The 21,559-nt window shown below is 43.6% G+C and overlaps 1 protein-coding gene across 4 annotated transcripts in view; it reads right to left on the bottom strand.

Annotated features, from left to right (window-relative positions):
- LOC146348231 (uncharacterized) overlaps window positions 1-21,559 on the bottom strand; it is a 226,216-nt gene that overhangs the window by 175,218 nt on the left and 29,439 nt on the right. For all 4 annotated transcript variants that reach the window (XR_014790569.1, XR_014790568.1, XM_084852638.1 and 1 more), the window contains exon 2: window positions 7,781-7,909. Coding sequence is in view for 2 of the 4 variants with exons in the window: in XM_084852638.1 (XP_084708764.1) it covers window positions 7,781-7,909 (129 nt within the window). In the remaining 2 variants the exon portion in view is untranslated. The remainder of the gene's footprint in view (window positions 1-7,780; window positions 7,910-21,559) is intronic.

The raw sequence follows: 21,559 nt of genomic DNA on the forward strand, positions 1-21,559 counted from the left end.
ATTTATCTCCTGTCTGAATGATGGAAAACTGCATACCAGGTTCCAGGTGACTTATAGGGACAATACATAGAATAGGCACATCCAGCCCACTGTCCAAAAAACACCATGACACATGCCCCCTGACTCAACTGGGTACTGGCAGGTCAGATCATCTGAGGAATAAGATCAGACACCCACCTTTCTTGCACATGTGATTCTCACTGACTATATTAGTTGATCTGCAATTAGAAATACCAGGTGTTGCCATGGTACTCCAAAATGCAACAGGATTAGAAAGACATCCCTGTGGTAAATAAAAAGGAGCCGTTCCTTGCCAGAAAATGCTTCCTTCCTACCTTCAAAAGCACTCAATAAGACTGTCAGCTGCTGCAACTACAACTCTTGGATAGGTTCTAGGTGAGGGTGGGAGGGTTTTGTGGTCAATAGATTCTCAGTTTCATGCAGTATTATTCAGCCCTTCTCAAAATCCCCATTTGTGGAAAAAGTTGTGTAAATAGGGAAGGAAGTTAGAGATTTAACACTGTGATAGTATGACTGGTTATTTATATAATTCTCTCAGAATCGCTGTACTCTGCAAGAAAATCGAGACTAGTAGCATTTCTCTTTGTACAGTCCTTATCCTGCATCCTGCCATCCTTTCTGGTGCCTCATAGAGAAACTATGTGATAATACTTGACAATGAAGTTGCGTTATGAAAATGGATGACAAGAATTGGGATATACATTGATATAAAAGGACTTCTTTTTTTCTAATCCTGGCAAAGAGTCTTTTTATAAGTCATATATCCACATGCTGTATTTTCAAGCACAAAAGTGAATAATACTCTTTGTGTATTGGGGAGGAGGGAGCTGGAGTTTTTCCTCAAGGTATTAAACAGCAAGACAGCAGCCCAGTTCCAGGTTAATGTTGTATTCCAGTTAGTAGTATTATTCTGGTCTACATGGTTCCGTGTACAGTTGCATCTTGCAGTCACACAAACACCTCCTACTTAACCGAGGGATTAATGTCCCAGTTATCTCTCAAACAATGATACTCCTCCACACAGTATGTTTAGCATCAGAATGGCTGTACATGGACTTGGTCCAGCTGAGCAATTGGAGTCTGGAGGTCAGCATACCTTCTTTGAGCATCTTCGTGCAGGGGTGTTGAACCTCTTTCAGCCTGAGGGCAAAATTCAATTTCAGAGATGCTCTTGGGGACTGCATTCCAGAAGTTGGGGTGAAGGCAAAGCGGGCAGGGCCAAAACACATGCATATTTTAGCTTAATGCTCTCACTGCCAGTAACTAAGCCTTAGGAGATGCAGTTCAACGTTCTGGAATGGGAAAACCTGCACAAAAGCCAGGAAACCACCAAATGGTAGGCAGTTGGGGGAAAGGGGCATGCTGAGGAAGCCCCTGAAGGCCAGATTAGGACCCTGTGCAGGCCAGTTTTGTCCCGCAGGCCTTAGGTTCAACACCCCTGCTTTAGGGTACAATCCTATGCAATGTTTAGACAGAAATAAGTCCTACAATTCCAAGCATTCCCCAGACATTTCTTCATGGCTTATTAAATCAAATACGGAGGGGATGTCCAGCTGGGTCCAGGAGGTTGTAAATTCCTCCTTGAGAGGGGGAGTGGTGCCGGACGCTTTAAAAGAGGCAGTAATCAGACCACTCCTGATAAAGCCTAACCTGGACCCAGAGGATGTTAACAATTATAGGCCAGTGGCCAACATCCCCTTCTTGGGCAAGGTGCTTGAGCGGGTGGTTGTAGGACAGCTCCAGGCATTGTTGAATGAAACGGATTATCTAGAAACATTTCAGTTAGGCTTCAGGCCTGGTTTTGGAATGGAAACTGCCTTGGTCGCCCTGTGGAATGACCTCTGCCGGGAGAGGGACAGGGGGAGTGCGACCCTGTTGATTCGTCAGGACCTCTCAGCGGCTTTCGATACCATCGACCATGATATCCTTCTGGATAGGTTGTCTGGGTTGGGGGTTGGAGGCACTGCACTACAGTGGTTCCGCTCCTACTTGGATGGCCGACTCCAGAAGGTGGTGCAGGGGGATTACTGCTCTGTGCCATGGCAATTATGCCATGGGGTTCCACAGGGCTCTATTTTATCCCCCATTGCTGTTTAACATCTACATGAAACCGCTGAGGGAGGTTATCCGGAGGTGTGGGCTGAGGTGCCATCAATATGCGGATGACAGCCAGCTCTACCTCTCTTTCTCATCAAACCCAGGTGAGGCGGTGGCTGTTCTGAATCAGGGCCTGGGCACGGTAATGGACTGGATGAGGGCCAATAAACTGAAACTCAATCCAGACAAGACAGAGGTACTGTTAGCAGGTGGTTCATCTGCCCGGGTAGGTGATATTCAGCCTGTTCTGGAGGGGGTTGTGCTCCCCCTAAAGGATCATATTCGTAGTTTGGGGGTGCTCTTGGATCCAGAACTGTCACTTGAGGCACAGGTGAACTCAGTGGCACGGAGCACTTTTTATCAGCTTAGGCTGGTATACCAATTACGCCCTTATCTGGACAGAGATAGCCTAGCTACAGTTATCCATGCTCTGATAACTTCTCGTCTAGATTACTGCAATGTGTTATACGTGGGGCTGCCTTTGAAAACAGTCCAGAAGCTTCAGCTGGTCCAAAATAGGGCAGCAATACTGTTAACAGGGAGTGGCCAATGAGCTCATATTATGCCAGTACTTTTCCAGCTGCACTGGCTGCCAGTCCATTTCCAGGCCCGATTCAAAGTGCTGGTATTAACATTCAAAGCCCTTAACAGCTTGGGGCCAGGTTATCTGAAGGATTGCCTCCTCCCATATGTGCCTGCCTGGACCTTAAGATCATCCTCAGTGGCCTTTCTCCGTGAGCCCCTGCCAAAGGAAGTGAGGCGGGTGGCTATTAGGAGGAGGGCTTTTTCAGCTGTGGCACCCTGGCTGTGGAATGCGCTCCCTAGTGAGGTTCGCCTGGCACCTACATTGTATTCTTTCTGGTGCCAGGTGAAGACCTTTTTATTTTCCCAGGCATTTTAGCATTTTAGCTTTCTAGACTTTTATCTTTGCTGTTTTAAATCTGTATTTTAAATTACTGCACTGCTGCTAAGTTTTATTCTGGTTTTATTCTGGTTGTATTGTTATACTGTGGTTTTAATGTTTTATATATTTTATATTGTTTTATTGTGTACTCCTTGGTTTTAATTTTTGTGAACTGCCCAGAGAGCTTCGGCTATTGGGTGGTATAGAAAATAAATGCATAAATAAATAATAAATAAATTCCATACTCTGCTCATTATAGCAGTTTTTCCACAGGGATGGAACTGTAAAAAGACATGTTTTGAAGGAAGTAACCCCAATGAGGTGGATGTGGAGAATATTTTAATGCTGACAAAGTCCTCCTTTCTAATAAAAATAAAGGCCCTTTTATCTTTCTGGTCTTTAAATACTTGTTCTTTGTGGGCTCTCTGGACTCTCATTTTCCTGGAAACATTTGTGTAACCCCATAATTGACCCCATTTTATCAGCTGAGTTATTTATTATTGCAAAATTATTTCTGCATCTCCTTATCTCAGGCCTTGACCTCATACATTGTCCTTGAGAAGATGGAGTGGTAGAGAAGTGGAGTCTTCATCCCAGGATCCACCAATCCTCCCTGGCAACTGGCCAAGAACCAAGTGCTCTACTGGTTTGAAATCAATCATAAAGGATACAAGCAACCTTTCACCTAGAAATGCAACCTGCCCTGTTTGAACTTCCCCATCCATATTGCTCCAAGCAGTGTCGAGAGAACCAGCTTTGACAAGGCTGTGGCCCTGGTGACATGTGTATATCACTCTGAAAGATTAAGCCCCACTGATAAATATGAGGGAAACACAGAGCAGATATAGGATAAGGTGTTCGGATATTACAGAGTACAGGGCTTCCATACCTTTAACAGTTGCACAGAAGGGGAAATTTCAGCGCTGAAATTTTGTCCTACAGCTGAATGACAAACTACAGTGGCCCAAATTCTATAGAACTCTTAAAGATACAGGAATCCTGTGCTCCCTTGGATCTGGTGACCCTAAGGAGAACCACAATGTTATATTTCTCCCTTCATACTTGTCTTGTGTGACAACAGTTACCATTAGGGCGCAATCCTTTGGCCGCTAGTCAGCGGCTAGATGGCCATAGGACAGGTTGGTTTCTGGGAACAGCAACACAGAGCAGCAAAAATGGAGCATTCCCGGGGTGGGGAGGTTGGAAATGCCGGTATGACACATCCTATGTGTTGCCCGGCTGCTGCTTTCCGCACTCCAAGGTCCCGTGGCTAGACAACCGAAATCAGCTGTCTAGCTGTGAAAGCTGGGCAGGGGGAGCAAGGAGGAGATCTGCTCCTCACCGCTCCTCTCACCCTGCACTGGATAGGCGGTCACCCCCAGGCTCGGAGGTGACTATCGATCCAGATAGGATTCCTCCCTTAGCCTTGTGTGAGACTGCTAAATATTAAGTACATCCTTCTGTGTGTACATAGGCTGAGTGGAAAGAACAGCACTGACCCAAGCTTGCTGCCTGAACTGAACCCCAATTGCCTACCCCACTCCACCCCAGACTTCAGTTCTTGCCTTCCTCTATCTCTCCCCCACCCTGCAATGGAGAAGTGAGAATTAAATATTTTTGTTTTAGACATTAAAAAAATCAGATGAAGCACTTCACATAATGTTGTAGGCCAGGGGTAGACAACTTGTAGCCCCCCCCCAGTTGTTTTTGCCTACAACTCCCATCATCCTTCTCCATTGGCTATGCTGCCTAGGCTGATGGGAATTATAGGTCAAAACATCCAATGGTGAAGAAAGGCTGAATGTTATCCATAGCCATCAGTCTAATCAAATAGATATCTGCTTCTCTGTTCATATCTCTAATTGTCCTCCAATACAGTAACAACAGAAAACCCAAACTCCATCTTGCTAAAAGCTCTGCTCAGTCCCCCTTATGACAAATACTCTTCAGAAAGTTGGAAGAATGCCTTGATTTCATCAGTTACAAGCAGCTTTTCAGAGTGCATTAAAAGTACTAATTACAGCTATTGCCATTATTTCTCTGGATTATACCTTTCTTAATACCATTTACAAAGAAGATGCAGCTGATTGAAACTCCTTATGCAAAAAAATACTAACCCTCAGTAATGCATAATGAATACTCCTTAAAAACAAACTCAGAAAATGGCTCCTTTTGAGTAAGTAGGCTGTGTGAGAAGGGAATTTCCCCAACCACTCTCTCCCAATGATCATTTCCCAGAAAAAAATATATATAAGGACTTTAGTGCACTCTTGCACCATTCCTATGTCCAATACATGCAGCAATCTTCCTCCATGAAGACTGATGCAAATAATTTATGCAGCTTGTCTGTAACTTCTGCATCCTCCTCCTTCTTCAGTAATCCTTTCACATCTTTGTCATCTGTGAACGCTTCCCTGGCAGTATGCCTCTGAATACCAGCTGCTGGAGAACAAAAGCACGAGGGTGCTACTGCACTCAAGTCCTGCTTGTGGGCTTCCCATTGAGGCACCTCTGGCCACTGTGGGAACAGAATGCTGGACTAGATAGGCCTTTGGTCTCATCCAGCAGGGCTCCTCTTATGTCCTTATAGTTTCCTGCTTCCTGTATGTTTAAGGAAATGTGTTTTGCTTGCTTTAATGTTTTAGCAGTTGGTTTTGTTAACGTTTATGCTTTATTTATTTTCCTCATTTGGGGAACACTTTTACTTTTTAAAGGAAGACTTCTTCCCTTTTATAGGTTGCTTGACTCTGCATGTTAACCACGCTGGCATCCCCTTGGATTTGTTTCTACTTTTCTAATCTGTGCTTGAACATCTATTATTATTATGGTTTTAAATAGCCTCCTCTTAACTCTTTGACTTCCTTTTAACTCAGGGATGGGCAACTTGTGGCCCTCCAAACGTTCTCAACTGCAACTCCCATTATCCCTTACTGTTGACTATGCTGGCTAGGGCTGATGGGAGTTGCAGTCCAACAACATCTGGAGGGCTACAATTTGCCCACCCCTGTTTTGACTAAACACCTCATTTTTAAGACATTTTCTCTTTTGAAATGAAAAGTGACCATTGTGGAATTTTCTTGACAACTTTCCACTTACATATATGTTGAATTTGATAGCACTGTGGACACTGTTTCTGAGCCGTTGACAACACTTACCTCTTTCACTAGATCCTAGTCACCACTCAGGATTAAATCCTGGGTTGTTCTCTCTCTGGACAGCTCCATGACTAACTGTTCCAAGGGACAGTCATTTATCACATCTAGAAATTTTGTCATTTACAGCCTGAAATGTCATTCCCTCAATATGAGAAAGACACTCATTATTATATTTTCTCCTTTGGCTGCCTCCCTGATTTCTTTCTCCATCTCAAGCTCATGTTCATGGGTACTTTTGGCAGGAGGGAGGTTGCACGCTCCCACTTCAGGACTGTGGAGTTAGCTAATGACAGGAGTGTCGCAAGTTTAGAGCTCCAAAGCTTGGGACTGACCCATAATGTACTTGGAGCCAGTTCACACTTTACTTTTTAATCTTTGGTGCAAAATCTACCAACTTTAAGTGGCATGTATGATGCCAATTGTGAATGGTGCCAATTGTGAATGGTGGCTTATGCATTAATAAATACAGAAGTAATACCCTGACCCTTTCCTGACTAGTGCTTCCATGTTTCATGACAGAGAAACTGAAACAAGTACACACAGGCACCAGCTGGTATAAGATGCTATTTAAACTCAGGTACTTTTTGTACCCCAGCTTAAAAAGCAAAGTGTCAATCAGACTCAGCTCTTGGACAGCCTTTACCTGATGTTCTAGCTGCTGTTCAGAGGCACAGACTTTCTGGGTTGACACATATAAATGTGGAACAACTGTGGGGGCAGCATATATGAGCCATGATTCCCCCCCCCCGCTTTTTCCTTTGTGAAAGTCATTCGCAAATAAGTGTTGTGTACCACTAATTCTACCCAATGCTTCTAGAATGTTCTAAAATGCAGTTTTCTCACTGCACATTTTATATATGACAGAAATATTGTGTTCTTGCTCCTGAGGCATCTGAAAGAGGGGCAAGGCGCATCAGCGAGAGGGAATGTGGCAGAATCTAGATGGCCCATCTCTTAACTTGAGTCCCCTGTGCTGTTCAGGAACCCAGCCAATATGACTCACTTGGCCATTGTTAAGGCAGAACAAGTATTTTTATGTTGGCAGCAGAAACATGCAGGGCACAGCTGCAATTTACTGTAAATCTGTGAGGCTTGTTTGAAGTACTGTAGGCGGAAAACTAGCCATATCCCACCGAAACAATTGGGCCCAGCTTCCTGTGTCTGCATGTGCTCTCCGTGAAATCTCCCTGAATCCTGCCTTGCCTTGCTCTTTGTAGTTCAAGGATTATTAACACTGTGCTGATTTTAGAACTTGTCCCATGATCCCAACAATGTATGGCGATAGGATTAAGTCCTGGAATATGAGTGATCATAATTAACGGTGTCATCAAGACTGCCTCTTGAGCACTTATTCTTGAGGGTTAGAGTCCTTTTTGTCCCAAGAGGTAGCCCATGCCAACACTGGATGCTCTCAGTCACTTCTGTAATTATCATATGACAGTGGCCGTTGGAATCTAAGAGCAATCCACATTTCTTCTGGGTATCGTTGTTCTTTACTCCCAAATGGTACCCTCTCTCAGCAGTTTAGTTAGGTAAGTTTAGACTCTAGACTTAACGATCTTATGTCCCACCCCCAGATGGTAATGGCTATTACTTCACTTACTTTAAACGGTGTTAAGCTCGTCTTGCTGCATTTGGGAGCCATCCTGCTCATTCTGCTGAGTGGTAGGGCCCTGGAATTCTGTCCCAAAGTCCTGCCTCGATGGCACCACTGCCCTCTCTGTAGAGTTCCCTGCAGGGAAGAGTCAAATAAGTGAACTTTTCCTTACCTACTTAGAAATGTGCACATTATAATGAGTTGCATCTAATGGTGGCTTTGCTTTAACAGAAAGCAGTTCTACCTACGCAAGTCAGGGCAGCAGATTTTCACGAATTCCCCATGCTTACTGCAACCCTCTGTGCCATATCCCATTACGTTCTGGAGGAGCAGCCTTGGGGTGTGGGGATATAAATGTGAGTGGGGGTATAAGTGTGGGTGGGGGTGTTATTGGCAAAAATAGGGTGCCCTGACTTGCAAAAGTGGAACCAATTTGTGCCAAGGCAAAGCCACCATGGCATACAAACCAGCCCTCTCATCAACTCTAGTATCCTGGGTTACTCTTACACCTATTTTACAGGTGGAGAACTGATGCTGACAGTAGGTGATTTGTCCATGAGAGGCATTGGATTTGATCTCAGGTCTGCCAGATTCAAGTCCAGCTCTGACCTCCTTCTCCTGGACCACAGTGGCTTCCTCACCTGCCTCTTGCCCTGTCTCTCCCCATTCTGTTTCTCTTGCCATGCTCTGCCCTCATAGAACACATGTTGCATTCTCAGGAGTGCTCCCAACTCCGTGGCAGTGCAGAACCATAGTCAAAGCACACTTAGAATTTCCACAAGTCTTTTGCAATTGGTAAGGTTGATCACACTCTCCATATTGTATATAAATGATTAATCTTAAAATAACTGGAGCCTCTTGAGAATCTGCTATGACTTCTTCCCTCCCTTTCAGACCCATAACGTACAATCATTGAAGGCCTAGCCTGTTTGAAAATGTGCACCTTATATTAAAATAAGAGTTGGAGCATATGCCAGAGAATCAAGAAGCATGAGTCACACTGTATTCAACAAGTTCCACATGCACACAAGGTTTTACTCTCCCACACTGTGCTACTGAACCATTGCTCAATTTGTTTCTAATCATTTTGCAGTGGCACAATGAGTAGCATTGCCAACCAGGGGGCAAACAGCCAGCCTAGACAGTTGGAGGGGTTCTGCCACACCTTGTTTCCAGAAAAGAGGGAAGATGGTAGGTTTCCTTTATTAATTTTTAGCAATATTTTAAATTTTATTAGTTTTGTTCCCATATGTGTTGCACACACGTGTACTGGGCATTGTGGGCTACAGAGTGCGAACCCAGAAAGGGGCTGCTGATCAATTCGGACCATGCTTAACCAATCAGGAATTGCCCTTAAGTAGTTTTGGAAAATCAGATTGTGATTTTGATCTCTTTAGGTTTGGCTCTGGCTTCAGTTGTACAAATTCTTACTTTGCTCAGGAGACCCACTGGGAATTGCTGATCATGCTCAACGTATTTTTGCTGTGTACCTGCTTCTGCTGTTTCAATGGGAGCCAAGTCATGGATTAGTTTTGCAGAGTCAGCAACGTTCAAACGCTGCTCCTCTGACATGACAGAACAAGTTCCCTTTTCCCACCAGCCAGCAAGCCCATGTAACACATTTACAACTAGAATAGGACCCATGTAAATAGTTGCACGGACTGAAGTCACTTTAACAATTCTCTCTACAGCTGTCTGCATTTGATGTAGAGGGCCTGGAAAATTTCCTTTCTGTTTACACATGCCATAGATGAAAGCAAAACATTGTCTGAAGATTTCCAATGACGCCAGATTGGACTTGATTTTTCTGTTCTGCAAAATCACAGCTACAGGCCCAAAGCTTAGTGAGGGCTTAGATGGAATGAAGGCCACAAAGCAGAGACATAGTGAGATATGAGAAACTTACAAAGTTGCTGTTTTTGCTTCTGCTTTTCATTAATATTGGTCTCAAACGCAAGTGTAGGAGTTAATTCTAATTGTTATAAGCCTAGCCAAATCCCTGGTCTATGTGTCTCACACACCTGGTATTCCAGCGCAAGACAGGGGCATTGTTACAACGGGGCCCACCTGGGCGCAGGCCCCGGACCTTTTGAGCTGTGCCCCGGATCTTTTAAGTTGTCCTAATGGTCATTTTTTTACATTTTCCCATTGACTTGCATTGGAAAATAGAAATGGCCATAACTATTTTGGTTTGTAGGATACATACATGAATTTTGGAGACCTGGTAGCTCCCATGAAGCTGATTGAATGTGACAAATTTTAGGCAGTTAGGCCTAGTGGCTTTTGTGCTAGTCACAGGTAAAATTTGCTTTTTTCAAGAAAATCTGTTCAAGCAAAGAGCTATAATTCTTTTGTGCTTCCACATAAGTACATGGAGTTTGGGGACCTGGCAGCCCCTACTGAGCTGACTGAGCCTGCCAACGTTCAGACAGTTAGGTCCAGTGGCTTTTGTGCTAGCCACTGGTAAAATTTGCTTTTTTCAAGAAAATCTGTCAAAGCAAAGAGCTATACCTTTTTTGTTCTTCCACATAAGTGCATGGAATTTGGGGACCTGGCAGCCTCTCTGGAGCTGACTGAACCTGTCAGATTTCAGACAGTTAGGTCCAGTGGCTTTTGTGCTAGCCATGCATAAAGCTTCCATTTCTCAAAGACTAAAACAAAAAGTAAAAACTGTCAAAACACACGGGATTAATGATCTTAATCGGAGGGTGTTTAAGGTGACCATTAGGAGTTCACTATCCCTAATCTCTAGCGTAGGGTTGTTGTTTTTTTGAGGTGCAAAAAATCTCTCTCCCTTTACTTTTCTGCTCTTACATGCCCACTGTTGGGAGCTTGCCTGCAATTAAATTTTCAACAGGGAGATGGAAGGGAAGAAAGAGGACTAGGAAAGAATCCTGCCTGAAACCCTGGAGAGCCGTTGCAGCCAGTCAGTGTCAACAACACTGCGCTAGATGGACCCAGGGTCTGACTCGGCATAAGGCAGCTTCCTATGTTCCTATGAACAGAAAGCTTTAATAAAAAATAGGACTTTTTGGTTTGTTTTTTAAGTGGAGGGGAGATAAATACTGCTCATTTGTACAATCCTATGTATGGCTACTCAGAAGCCCCATTATGTTTAATGAGACTTACCCTCAAGAAAGTGTGCATAGGTTTCCAGAACAAGTTACTTTTGCAGGGAGGTTTGCACCTTGATTTACTGTCATGTTTACTCAAAAATAAGTCCTGAGTTGTGAGCATGGTACTGCAGGCTTAATGCCTACGCCAGAGCTTTCCAAAATTTTCATGTTGGTGACACACTTTTTAGACATGCATCATTTTGTGACACAGTAATTCAGTTTTACTAGCAAACCGGAGGTTAAACTAACCCATTATAAGACATACGGACACATACATAAATTGTAATAACAAAATGTATGGGGATAGAACATATCTCATGAAAACCTTTCATTTATATTTTTAAAAATATATGATTTGTAAGAATAACATACATTGTTATTTATGAGTAACAGTATGTAAATATGTGCAAGAAAATGTGAAAAATCAACAAAATTAACTAAAGTATTTACAATACATATTAGGACACAAAGGCCCAGGTAGGAGCTCAGCTGCAAAAACACATGAAGTAGAGAAGCAAAAGTCCAACAAAACTGGTGTAAATATATATGTCTCACTACAAGGCTATATTGCTGTAAATATTTGCAATGCCTATGTCCAGAGTCTAGTTCCAGCACTCTCCGGTGGTACACTGCTGGTGGGTGGTTAATCCACAATTACAGCAGAGTAAAAATAAAAATAAATGGCAGAAATCAATTATAAGTGCCACGTGGTGGGTGGCTTGCTGTTTGCCACATTGGGTTTGGGAACTCCCCTTCCACATGAAATGCTGCACCTATCCTTCTGAAACTTTGCTAGTTTCTTACTTAGGGACACCTCTAGGCTGTCTGTAATTTTCAGAACAATGGTCTGCAAGTAACAGAGAGAGAGAAACATGTCCTCTTTTGGAGACTTCAAAATGTCAAGGGCACCCTTGCACAAAACCCCTTGTGGCTATCATTCTGAAATTTGGTAGGCATCATCTCCTCTGATGGGGCAATGAATCCTGAAATTTTTATCCAGTTCTTCCAAGGAATAACAATGTTATTGGCAGTTCCCTTTAAAAGAAAATCAAAATATGAACCCTGCACCTATTTTTTTCTGACATTAGGCAGGTGTAATCCCCTTCTAGGGGTCTACTATTCCTGAAATTACTATCCAGTTCTGACCAAGAGAAAAAAATTACAGGTTTTCTCTAATTTCCCATGGTGGTCAACAGGAAGCATAAAGACTCATTTTTCCAAACCTTGACTCAGGTCTGGTGCTGAGCTGAAGTGGACTGACTACAAACTGGCCTGAGCAGATGCGGGATGTTTTTCAAAATGCTGAATTGGGGTTTAAGTTGAAGTGGGGAGGGGTCAGTGCACACTTCTTATATATGTAATCTATGCACACCCACAACCACACCACATGCACACACACACACACACACACATATTAGAGGTCCACTTAGACTCGGTGATATCGAGATATATACATATATATATGCGCGCAAATTTGTGTTATGGGCCTGTGCCCCAGATCTTTTAAGAACCTAGCAATGCCCCTGGTGCAAGATATAAAGGTAACATGACATCTTTAGTTTGGAGTGCCATCCACCTCTAGGCAACAGCTATGGAGACAACTGCAATTAAAGGAAAACGCTAAAAGGAAGAGAATTGGTTGGCTCATCAAAAAAAACTTTGCAAGTCCAATGTAGCTTTTGAGTCACATAATGAGGAAAGGTTCTTAGAACATTGCTCGGTGGTACAGCGGTTAGTGTCAGACTTGGACTAGGGTGAACCAGGTTCAAATCCCCACTCAGGTCGTGTTTCCACCCTATCGGCTTCACTTTGTTTGCAACTTTGTTGCAATGTTTCCCCAATCTCATCTTCTCCTTTTCCAGTTTCCACAGTGCTTAAAGTCCCAGCTTATCACCACTGTAGCCTGGGCTCTGTGCTGTTTCCACTGAGCTCTAATCAAATTATTTTCTTAATGGCTGGGTGGAGTCTGGGTTGTGTCTCATTACCTCTTCAGGGTTCCCGCCTCCTCAGCCGTGTTTCCAGGATAGGGGCACAAACATAGTCATAGACTAAGAATTGAACTGCAGTGCATTAATTGCTTTATTTAAGAAAAATTACAAAATTTAATGGTTGGCATGGTGTTTACATGAGCTGATAATTTCAACAAAAAATATGCAGATCTATCACTGATATATTAAAACTTGTCATTACATGGTTATAGGAGAATTATTTGGAAGAGTCTTTATGATTACACTGGTAGCAATGAAAGGAAATGTAACATAAATTTGAGATAAATGAAATTCATGAAGTTGACAAAGCTGGTGTTAGAAAAGAAGCAATCAAAATTGCTAGCTGGGCTACTACCATACCCAGTTACATGAAATGACTTCAATTTAACTCCCCCCGCCCCCCACATAGTACTTAACATTTAGATGCTGAAGCTAAAACATGCTAGATATTACAATTTCTACTTATGTTCCTCCTGCCTGTTCCTTAAACTTCAAAAGCTAAGCTAAAGCATTACTAAATTTCTTTGGGCACTTGAGATTAAATATGGCACTTAAATGATTAAATGTATGAGAAATAGGGTACAAAGATAAATGTTCTTTAAAACACTAAAAAAAAAGGTTGAAATGCTAAACAAAAATGTTGAGAATACTGAAAAAGATACTTATAGTGCAATTCTATAGTCCCCTGGGACAATATTCCAGGGGGCATAGTATGTAGTGGATCTCTGCCTCTGAGGGCAGAGATGGCTCTGACCTTGGAGGAGGAGATCTGACCTCAGATCCTGCCCCCCAGCCCCCATGAAAACTTCTGCATTGGGGCTATGACAACAAGAAAGGTGAGAGGGGAACATATTGGGGGTGCGGTGTTGATGGCTCAGTGGAGGGTTTGGATCTGCAAAGCCTTCCCAGCCTCCAACCACACTCCCAACACAGGGGGGCTGGCATAAATAATTTCCCTCCCACTGCAGGCAATGGGAAGAAAATAGTTTTAGGGGGGGGAACTGATGGAAGGGACAGGAACACTGCCCCTCCTGTATTTCTGCCCTGCTGACAGGAGTCTGGCAGAGCATTGGGACCACTCCGAATTGGCAGATAGGATTGCCCTGTCCCAAGATTAAAAATGCTGGAAATGCTTAAAATGCTTCTTTATTGAATTTAAATCCAAGACTGAATCCAGAACAATGTGTCTAAGAGTCAAAATAAGTCTATTCCAAGTCCTAACCAGCTAAAAGTTAAAATATATAACTTTAACTGCATCTGAGTCCATAGTTACCAAATCCTTGGTACCAGCAAACAAATCAATGGAGAGGAACTGAAGGTGAAGCGTCGGCAGATAAGAAACTGTGAATGGAGGAAATGAAGTGTGCCTTTCTCCCACCACTCCTCCTCTCCCCTGCCACCAATTGCTTTCTCCCAAATCAGTATTTAAAGGAAAAGGCTCTGGTTAAAAATTTAGCCCTCAATGAACAGCCAAGATGAATAGTTCTCACTCTTAAGTGTTGTTCTTTCATCGTTGTGATTCCTAGAGAGGTAGGCAGTTCACTCTTCCCTTCATGCTACACAGGTCTCCCTCCTCTCTCCCTCAAAGCATGTAATTTTAGTGTCTTAAACTGACCATTGCCGCCTGGGTACATTCCTGATATTTCATTCAACAGTGGAGGGCAATATAGAGCCAAAACAATATTAATGGCTACTTGTTTCCATGTACATGATGACTGAATCCTTTGTAGCTCTTGTTCCTTCCCCCACCCCACCCCTGTGTGTGCAGTCCAGGGCCACCCTACCATTAAGCAGAGTGAAGCAGTCGCCTGAGGCAGCAGATGCTGGGAGGTGGCAGCAAGGTGTTGGAGGAGAGACCTGTGTGCCATGTGACCTGCTCTGTGCCTCCTAAGTTAGCCTGGTGCCTTCAGGTAGAGTGGAGGATGCTGTCTTATCATCCATGTTAAGGCAAAATCATCTGCCAATCCAGTCAGCTTTTGTACATAGAATGGGAGGGGTTGCCTTCTTGTCCTTTGCCTCAGATACCAAAATGTCTTGGGCTGCCCCTGGTGCAGTCCCATGATCCGCATATGGTACTCAAGAAGAAAAGCAGAAGCTCATATCTACATTATCTCTCCTCTACATTTTGCAGTGTTCTTCAGCACATAAACATGAAGTAGCTGGGCTACCAGGTAGTAACCAGATTTCTCTTGTAAAATTAAATTTGTCACTGAATCCAATGGTGACAGCAATGTCTTCTCCCACCCATTTGTCCTTGTTCTTAGTTTCATCCCCCTTCCCCTGCTGTGTAACACAGCTGGAGTCTTGCTTACTACAGCAGGTGGAGGCAAGGGCAGATGAAAGGATTGGGGCAGGGGTGTCGTTGTTAGCGGCTCACCTGGGCACGGCCCCCGGATCTTTTTGAACGGGGCCCCTGATCTTTTGAGCTGTCCTAATTGCCTTGTTTGTTTGTTTGTTTAACATTTTCCCATTGACTTGCATTGGAAAGCAAAAACGGCCATAACTTTTTAGTTTGTACGTTAAATACATGAAATCTGGAGGCTTGGTAGCCCCCATGGAACTGATAGAAACTGCCAAATTTCAGGCAGTTAGGTCCGGTGGCTTTTGTGCTAGTCACAGATAGAGTTTGCTACTTTCAAGAAAATCTGTCAAAGCAAACAGCTATATTTTTTGTGTGCTTCCACATGTTGTTGTTGTTGTTGTTGTTCAGTCGTTCAGTCGTGTTCGACTCTTCGTGACCCCATGGACCATAGCACGCCAGGCCTTCCTGTCCTCCGCTCTCTCCCGGAGCGTGCTCAAGTTCATATTCATTGCATCCGTGATGCTATCTAGCCATCTCATCCTCTGCCGTCCCCTTCTCCTTTTGCCTTCAGTCTTTCCCAGCATCAGGGTCTTTTCCAGGGAGTTTTCTCTTCGCATTAGGTGGCCAAAACATTGGAGCTTCAGCTTCATTATCTGTCCTTCCAATGAGCACTCAGGGTTGATTTCCTTTAGGATGGACTGATTTGACCTCCTTGCAGTCCAGGGGACTCGTAAGAGTCTTCTCCAGCACCACAGTTCGAAAGCATCAATTCTTCGGCGCTCAGCCTTCCTTATAGTCCAGCTCTCACAGCCATACATTACTACTGGGAAAACCATAGCTTTGATTAGACGGACCTTTGTCAGCAAGGTGATGTCTCTGCTTCTTACTATGCTGTCTAGGTTGGCCATAGCTTTCCTCCCAAGGAGCAAGCGTCTTTTCATTTCATGGCTACAGTCACCGTCTGCGGTGATCTTGGAGCCCAAGAAAGTAAAATCTGTCACTGCTTCCATTTCTTCCCCTTCTATATGCCAGGAAGTGATGGGGCCAGATGCCATGATCTTAGTTTTTTTAATGTTGAGTTTCAAACCAGCTTTTGCACTCTCCTCTTTCACCCTCAACAAGAGGCTCTTTAGATCCTCTTCGCTTTCTGCCATTAGGGTGGTATCATCTGCATATCGGAGGTTGTTGATAATTCTCCCAGCAATCTTAATTCCGACCTCTGATTCATCCAACCCGGCATTTCTCATGATGTACTCTGCATATAAGTTAAATAAGCAGGGTGACAATATGCAGCCTTGTCGTACTCCTTTCCCAATTTTGAACCAATCGGTTGTTCCATGTCTGGTTCTTACTGTTGCTTCTTGACCTTCGTACAGGTTTCTCAGGAGACAGGTAAGGTGGTCTGGTACTCCCATCACTTTAAGAATTTGCCACAGTTTGTTGTGATCCACACAATCAAAGGCTTTAGCGTAGTCAATGAAGCATAAATAGACGTTTTTCTGGAATTCTCTTGCTTTCTCCATGATGCAGCGAATGTTGGCGATTTGATCTCTAGTTCCTCTGCCTCTTCGAAACCCAGCTTGTACTTCCGGTAGTTCTCGGTTCGCATACTGCTGAAGCCTAGCTTGTAGGATTTTGAGCATCACCTTGCTGGCATGTGAAATGAGCGCAATTGTGCGGTAGTTTGAACACTCTTTGGCATTGCCCTTCTTTGGAATTGGAATGTAAACTGACCTTTTCCAGTCTTGTGGCCACTGTTGAGTGTTCCAGATTTGTTGGCATATTGAATGCAGCACTTTAACAGCATCATCTTTTAGGATTTTAAATAGCTCGGCTGGAATACTGTCATCTCCGCTAGCTTTGTTGTTACTAATGCTTCCTAAGGCCCACTTGACTTCACTCTCTAGGATGTCCGGCTCAAGTTCAGTGACCGCACTATCATGGCTATCAGGGCTATCAGGGCCATTCAGATCTTTCCTGTATAGTTCTTCTGTGTATTCTTGCCACCTCTTCTTAATCTCATCTGCTTCTGTTAGGTCCCTGCCTTCTTTGTCCTTTATCATGCCCGTCTTTGTACAAAACGTTCCCTTGAGATCTCCAATTTTCTTGAAGAGATCTCTAGTCTTTCCCATTCTGTTGTTTTCCTCGATTTCTTTGCATTGTTCATTTAAGAAGGCCTTCTTGTCTCTCCTTGCTATTCTCTGGAACTCTGCATTCAGTTGGGTATATCTTCCCCTTTCTCCCTTGCTTTTCGCTTCCCTTCTTTCGTGAGCTACTTGTAAAGCCTCATCAGACAGCCACTTGGTTTTCTTGCATTTCTTTTTCTTTGGGATGGATTTCGTTGCTGCCTCCTGAACAATGTTACAGATTCCGCCCATAGTTCCTCAGACTATCTATCAGGTCTAATCACTGAAATCTATTCCTCACCTCCACTGTATATTCATAAGGGATATGATTTAGGTCATACCTGAACGGTTTAGTGGTTTTCCCTACGTTCTTCAATTTAAGCCGAAATTTTGCAAGAAGCAGCTCATGATCTGAGCCACAGTCAGCTCCAGGTCTTGTTTTTACTGACTGTATGGAGCTTCTCCATCTTTGGCTGCAAAGGACATAATCAATCTGATTTCTATATTGACCATCTGGTGACGTCCATGTGTAGAGTCACCTCTTGTGCTGTTGGAAAAGAGTGTTTGCTATGATCAGCGTGTTCTCTTGGCAAAACTCTATTAGCTTTTGTCCTGCTTCATTTTGTACACCAAGGCCATGCCTGCCTGTTATCCTGGTGATTTCTTGACTTCCTACTTTAGCATTCCAATCCCCTATGATGAAGAGGACATCTTTTTTTAGTGTTAGTTCTAGAAGGTGTTGTAGGTCTTCATAGAACCGATCAACCTCAGCTTCTTCGGCCTCAGTGGTTGGGGCATAGACTTGAATTACTGTGATGTTGAATGGTTTGCCTTGGATTCGTACTGAGATCATTCTATCATTTTTAAGATTGTACCCCAGTACTGCTTTTCCCACCCTTTGTTGACTATGAGTGCTACTCCATTTCTTCTAAGGGATTCTTGCCCACAATAGTAGATATGATGGTCACCTGAATTAAATTCGCCCATGCCTGTCCATTTTAGCTCGCTGATTCCCAAGATGTCGATGTTCAATCTTGCCATTTCATGTTTGACCACCTCCAGCTTACCTTGATTCACTGATCTGACATTCCAGGTTCCTAAACAATATTGTTCTTTACAGCATCGGATTTTCTTTTCATCACCAGACACATCCACAGCTGAGTGTCCTTTCGGCTTTGGCCCAGCCGCTTCACTCTTTCTGGCACTACTTGGAAAGTGCTTCCACATACATGCATGGAATTTGGGGACCTAGCAGGCCCTATGGAGCTGACTGAACCGACCAAATTTCAGACACTAAGGTCCAGTGGCTTTTGCGCTAGCCATGCATAAAGTTTCCTTTTCTCAAAGTCTAAAACAAAAAGTAAAAACTGTCAAGTCACCCAGGGGATTAGAGATCCTAATCAGAAGGTGGTTAAGGTGACCATTAGGAGGTTACGATCCCTAATCTCTGGTGTAGGGTTTTTTTTGAGGTGCAAAAAACCTCTCTCCCCCTACTTTTCTTTTCTGATCTTACATGCCCACTGTTTTGAGCTTGCCTGCAATGAAATTTTGAAGAGGGAGAAGGGAAGAAAGAGCTCCATGTGAAATACTGGTACTTCACACAGCATCTGATTTTACTGCCCCAAACTGGAACCTTCGGCTTCTGCAGAAGTTTAGTAGCTTCAGTAAAGCAGATCCAATCAGTCTCCACAAACTTCTTTCTCCTCCTCCACTTTAATTTCTCCTATAGCTGTGGGACTCAAAAAATCCCAAAGGGAGGGTTAGGACTATGTGGCGTCATGATTGAGAAAATGCTGGCACTTTTAAATGGGTTCTACAGTTTTAAAAAAAGCTAGAAAAAGCCCTCAGCCACCTCACCTCATAAAGTTCATTTAAGTACATGCAGTCCTTATAAACCCTCCACAGCCTCCTAAATTCCTCTGAAGTACTAGCTCTCTGAAAGGAGCCACTTGGCTTAGGGAATTCTCTCTACCCCACACCCCCGTGCCCATTTCCAATCACCATTCTTCTTTTCTTCTTCCCTCCCCTTTCCTGTTCTTTCTTTCTCTTCTTTATTCCACCCAGAGCATATCTTGAGGAAATCTTAAAGAGAATTCTCTTCCATGGGCAAGAGAAGTTCTGGACTGTATTTGACTTTATACAAACAGACAAGAGGGTTGGTTTTTCTCCTTCTCACTCAAACCTTTGCGAAAAGTGGGTTCACATGGTTGCAGAGAAACAAAACTGGGGCTGTTTTGTTTGTCAGTTGCCATTATCCAGCAATAGGAAGGGCTGTAGCTCAGTGGTGGAGCACATGCTTGGCATGCAGAAGGTCCCAGATTCAATCCCCAGCATCTCCAGGTAGGGCTGGGAAAGAATCCTGCCTGAAACCCTGGAGAACCGCTGCTGCCAGTCAGTGCCAACAGTACTGGGCTAGATGGACCCAGGGTCTGGCTCATCATAAGGCAGCTTCCTATGTTCCTATGAACAGAAAGCTTTAATAAAAAATAGGACTTTTTGGTTCGTTTTTTAAGTGGAGGGGAGATAAATGCTGCTCATTTATACAAGCCTATGTATGCCTACTCAGAAGCCCCATTATGTTTAATGAGGCTTACCCTCAGGAAAGTGTGCATAGGTTTCCAGCACAAGTTCCTTTTGCAGAGAGGTTTGCACCTTGATGTTCTGCATGTTTGCTCAGAAATAAGTCCTGAGTTGTGAGCATGGTACTGCAGGCTTAATACAGTGCCTACCCAGTTCTGTCTAATGAATTGGCTACCCTTTCAGCTCAGTCCTATGCATGTTTTGTCATTTGTGGGGGGGGGGGGGGCTTGCATGAACCCTAGCTTTAGTGGTGAGGGAAAGGTACTTAGTGCATGCTCAGAGTTTCTCCATAACTTAGCCCTAGTTTTGAAAACAGACTAATTGGTTGAATCCTGGTGAAGTCTTGGCACAAATTAAGTTATGGGGAGGAAGATACAATGAGAGCATAACAAGGAGGAGGTACAGAGGAGTTGCACAAAACAAGACATCTGTTTTTATGAAGAGTTGCTGGAGGATGGTAGGATGAGGAGGGATGGTTGCATGGAGGGGAATGGAACTGTTAGGGGGAGAATGTAAGTGCTCAGTGGTGAATGAAAAAACATTCTGCACATGCTCAGTGGCACTCTATATTTAAGAACATAAGAACAGCCATGCTGCATCAGACCAAGGACCATCTAGTCCAGCATTCTGTTCACACAGTGGCCAACCCACAAGCAGGACATGAGTGCAATAGCACCTTCCCACCCATGTTCCCCTGCTGCTAACATTGGTGAAATGTAAATAAATTCTAGTAATTCTAAATTTGCAGGCATGTATATCCTTCAGAAACTTCACAGTTTTCTTGCCTGGGGAACACCTCTAATGACCTGTGCATTTTCATACAAATTTACCCAAAACATTTGGGATAGGGATGAATGGAAGGGAAAGCAAATCACTCCCTTCAAACTGGAGAACACCCTTCCACATGAACTGCTGCACCTATCCTTCTGAAACTTTGCTGGTTTCTTACTTAGGGACACCTCTAGACTGTCTGTAATTTTCAGAACAATGGTCCATAAGGAACATAAGGAGATAAATATGTCTTCTTTTGGAGACCTTAAAATGTCAAGGCCGCCCTTGCACAAAAACCTTTGTGGCTAGCATTCTGAAATATGGCAGACATGATCTCCTCTGATGGGGCAATGAATCCTGAAATTCTTATCCAATTCTTCCAAGGAATTAAAACATTACTGGCAGTTCCCTTTAAAAGAAAATCAAAATATAAACCCAGCAGCTATTTTTCTGACATTTGGCAGATGTAATCCCCTTCTAGGGGGCTACTATGCCTGAAATTATCCAATTCTGACCAAGAGAAAAAAGTTACTGGTGTTTTTTTCTACTTTCCCATGGTAGTCAACAGGAAGCATAAAGACTCATTTTTCCAAACCTTCACTCAGGTTTGGTGCTAAGCTGAAGTGGTCTGACTACAAATTGGCCAGAGCAGAAGTGGGATGTTTTCCAAAATGCTGAATCAGGGTCTGAGTTGAAGTGGGGGGGGGGTCAGTGCACACTTCTTATGTATGTATTATGTTATCTATACACACACGCAAGCACATTGCATTCACGCACCACACACGCACATATATATCAGACGTGCACTTAGACTCGTGTGTGTGTGTGTGTGTGTGTGTGTGTATATATACAGTCAGGGCCAGAAATATTGGAACAAGGATAACTGTTTTGGGAGCTGGCCA

The sequence above is a fragment of the Heloderma suspectum genome, chromosome 4 (assembly GCF_057233095.1).
Source record: "Heloderma suspectum isolate Gila_16-S chromosome 4, 16-S_ref, whole genome shotgun sequence".
NCBI classification, from domain to species: Eukaryota; Metazoa; Chordata; class Lepidosauria; order Squamata; family Helodermatidae; genus Heloderma; species Heloderma suspectum.